The 3,488-nt window shown below is 46.9% G+C and overlaps 1 protein-coding gene across 1 annotated transcript in view; it reads right to left on the bottom strand.

Moving 5' to 3' along the window:
* Positions 1–2,569, bottom strand: part of LOC109291386 (carcinoembryonic antigen-related cell adhesion molecule 5) — a 21,375-nt gene extending 18,806 nt beyond the window's left edge. Inside the window, exons 1-2 of the mRNA XM_019508389.1 lie at positions 2,509–2,569; positions 2,060–2,407 (exon numbers count right to left, since the gene is read on the bottom strand). Coding sequence (XP_019363934.1) covers positions 2,060–2,407; positions 2,509–2,569 — 409 coding nt within the window. The remainder of the gene's footprint in view (positions 1–2,059; positions 2,408–2,508) is intronic.
* Between the last annotated feature and the right edge of the window lie 919 nt (positions 2,570–3,488).

The following is a 3,488-nucleotide window of genomic DNA, read 5'->3' as shown; positions in this document are numbered from 1 at the left end:
ATAGCCCCTTCTGAGGGCATGAAGCCTGCCAAGTATCAAGGGGATAGGTGCAGGGGGTTCAGGGAAACTGCACCCCAAAATCTTGAAAGCATAACTCATGTCGCATGTATGTGTTAAGCCATGGTGGGGTCAAAACTGCATGCTTGCTAGCCCCTGCAGAGGCTACAAAGCCAGCCAAGTTTCAAGGAGATAGGTGCAGGGGTTTGGGGGAAACTGTACTGCAAGCTGCAGACAAGCAAAACTCGTGACATGGGTGACACTGTGTGTATTAAGGCGCAGCAGGATGAAAGCTGCAGGGATCGAAGCCCCTGCTTCAGCCACAAAGCTTGACAGCTATTAAGGAGATAGGTGCAGGGTTTCTGGGTTCTGGGGCCCTGCAGCCCTAGCTGCTGACAGACAAAACTCATAACATGGGTGCTTGTGTAACTGACTGTTCCTGTCTTAGGGCATGGAGGGATGTGGGTGGGGGAATGGGGAGGGGGGAACTACTGCAGGTCTGGCTGCTAAGTTACTGTGTTACCAATCAAACATGATTCACTCAGGGACCAGCTCAATACACAGTAGCTAGCTACTAGATAACAAGTTAATGAGCAAGGATTAACACCTACAAAACCACAGACTAAGGAGAGGAAAGAATCAATACAGAGCCAGGAACTGCTTCTGTCCCAAGACAGAAACAGTCAGTTTCTGTGCACAAGCACCCATGTCACGAGTTTTGCCTGTCTGCAGCTAGGGATGCAGGGCCCCAGAACCCCCCTGCACTGATCTCCTTGACAGCTGGTAGGCTTTGTGGCCTCAGCAGGGGCCACCATCCCTGCAGCTTTCACCCTGCTGCACCTTAACAAACACAGTGTCACCCATGTCACAAGTTTTGCCTGTGGTACAGTTTACCCCAAACCCCTGCACCTATCTCCTTGAGACCTAGCAGGCTTTGTGGCTTCAGTAGGGGCTATCATCCCTGCAGTTTTCACCCTAATGTGCCTTAACACACATACAGTGTCACCTATGTCATGAGTTTTGCTGGTCGGCAGTTTGAGGTGCAGTTTCCCAGAAATCCCTTCACTTATCTCCTTGAAACTTGGTAGGCTTTGTGGCCTCAGCAAGTGCTACCATCCCTGCTGTTTTCATCTCACTGTGGCTTAACACCAACACATGACATGAGTTTTGCTTTCAGGAGTTTGAGGTGCAGTTTCCCAGAAACCCCTGTACCTATCACTTTGAAGCTTGGCACATGCCATGCTCTCAGCAGAGGCGATCATCTCTGCAAGTTTAATCTGAACCAGCCAAAAGACAAGAAAATTATAGATATTTCATTGATTCCCCTTTATACTCTATGGCTGAATCTCTGAACCTTCTGAAGTAATTCAGCTGAATTGAATCAGAAAAATGATTTGGATCTCCAAATCGAATCTCTGGCATCTGAATCAGCTGAATCCAAATCCGAATCAAATAGTTCCCTATTTGCACAGGCATATTATGCAAGGACTTTTACTATTATGCAAGGACTTTGACACTTGGCAGGCTTTGTGGCCTCAACAGGGGCTAGCATCCCTGCAGTTTTCACCCTCCTAAGACTACCTAAGAGAGCAGTCTCCAGAAGGCAGCAGTGCAAGCTCTGTTTTTTGGAGTTGTTGGGAATGAAACTGAAGAATGCAGTGGAGACACCTGGGACCTTATGACACTCCTCTATCTCTGACTTCTTTCAAGAAACCATCACTGTTAGGTGCAGCATGGATCCAGAGAAGTATATGAGGGACAGACAAGTGGGGATGCTGTGTGAAGCAGCTGAAGAAGATGACTAAGGATTGGAGTCCAGAATCTGTTCCTGTCTTGACCACTCTGAAACCCTGCATGAGCTACTTCCCTTCCCACAGCCTCATTTTGCCTGTCTGCACCATGCGGATGCTACTTCACTTCAAAAGGATGAGGCTGTTGGGATCAGAAAACAACACTATAGAAGGGAGCCCAATGTGATTAATGGTTTGGTTTGTGACTGACTGGGGCCTCTACTTATCGGTCCAAGCAGGATCAGAGAGGATGCTGTCTCCACATCACTTACCCAAGACCACCAGCTCTATGTAGAAGTAGCCAACTCTGATCTCTTCTTCTTCCTCATACATGGCTTGGCACATGAAGTGCCCTTCAGCAGCTGTCTGCAGGTTCCTGACCTCCAGGGTGCCATTTCTCAGGTTCACCTGCCCCAGGACCACAGAAGCCTTCTCTACCTTGGATTCTATCCCATTGCTGATAGCAACAGCCCTGGGAATGAGTGAGCCCTGCTTGGTGAAGCTCCAGAAAACGACCATGGGTGAGACCACGTCACCACACGCCAGCTGTACAGAAAGGCCACGGACTCCTTTGACCATCTGCTCTTCATACTTTGCATCACCAGGGTGGAGCAGGTGAGCTAGGGGTGGACAAGAGAAAAAGCACAGTATAGTATAACGGTTCCCAACCTTTTTAGAATTACAGCAGTAATTCTACAGTTCTCAACCTTTTTAGAATTACAGCGCCCCCTTTTCAGCTCAAGGCCCCCCTCAGAAAATGCTAGCTCATAATTTTCAATCATTTTATGATTATGGAAATATAACAGAGCAATTTTTCTATTGCAAAGAACTCAGAAAGACCACAGCAGGGCAGAATTTTTTAACACTATGGATTCATATTTGAAATTGTGCGGTTTATTCTTGTGAATCATGCTTGCACACCTAACAGTGTTAACATTATATGGCATCTCATGGCACCCCTGTAAAAATCTCAAGGCACTCCAAGGTATAACATCATCCTACCTGAGAACCACTGGCACAGTGGTTACAGTACTAGCCTATGACATGGGTTAAATTCTTTATTTGGACCTAGACTTATTCGTGGGAAAGTCATTTGGCTTCTCTGGGTCTTGGCCCTTTGTATAGATGGGATTATAATACTTTCCTTGTATTGGGAGAGTTGTATTGTGGGAGGTATTTTGGTCATGGGAGGTGTTTTCAGTAGGTTTTCAAAGGCACAGAATTTAAAATGGTTTGTTCCTTAATATCAAAGCAGTGTTTTTCTGGTACATGCACAAGTCAGTAGATAAGCAGTCTCCTCCCTGCTCAATGCCCCAGGAGAGGGTCCCTATGGCAAAGAGCCGGACTGCCCTGCCAGTTTGACCCAGCATGTGAGCTAGAAAGCTCCCAGTTAAACATCTGGTGCAGCAGCACTCCAACATGCTTTGGATTTGCAGGTAAAACTCCTTCCTGTTCTTGACTTCCCATGGTATTACAGCTGGGAGTCCCTTGCTGCCCTCAAGGAAATACTGCTCCTGCGTATTTAACTTCAATTTCGGGTTTCTTCCTGGTGCATCTTTCCATGCATTTCCCTGATACTGACAACCTGAAGTGGATTATCACCAATAATCTTATGCTGGTCCTAATGAGAAGCCCATTGTCAGGGCTGGCTTCACAGACTTCTTTTCATAGTTTCATAGCTGGTAGGGTCAGAAGGGACCT

The sequence above is a fragment of the Gavialis gangeticus genome, unplaced genomic scaffold (genome assembly GCF_001723915.1).
Source record: "Gavialis gangeticus isolate Ggan-Ray unplaced genomic scaffold, GavGan_comp1, whole genome shotgun sequence".
Classification (NCBI taxonomy): Eukaryota; Metazoa; Chordata; order Crocodylia; family Gavialidae; genus Gavialis; species Gavialis gangeticus.
This window is presented reverse-complemented; position numbering and strand designations above follow the sequence as displayed.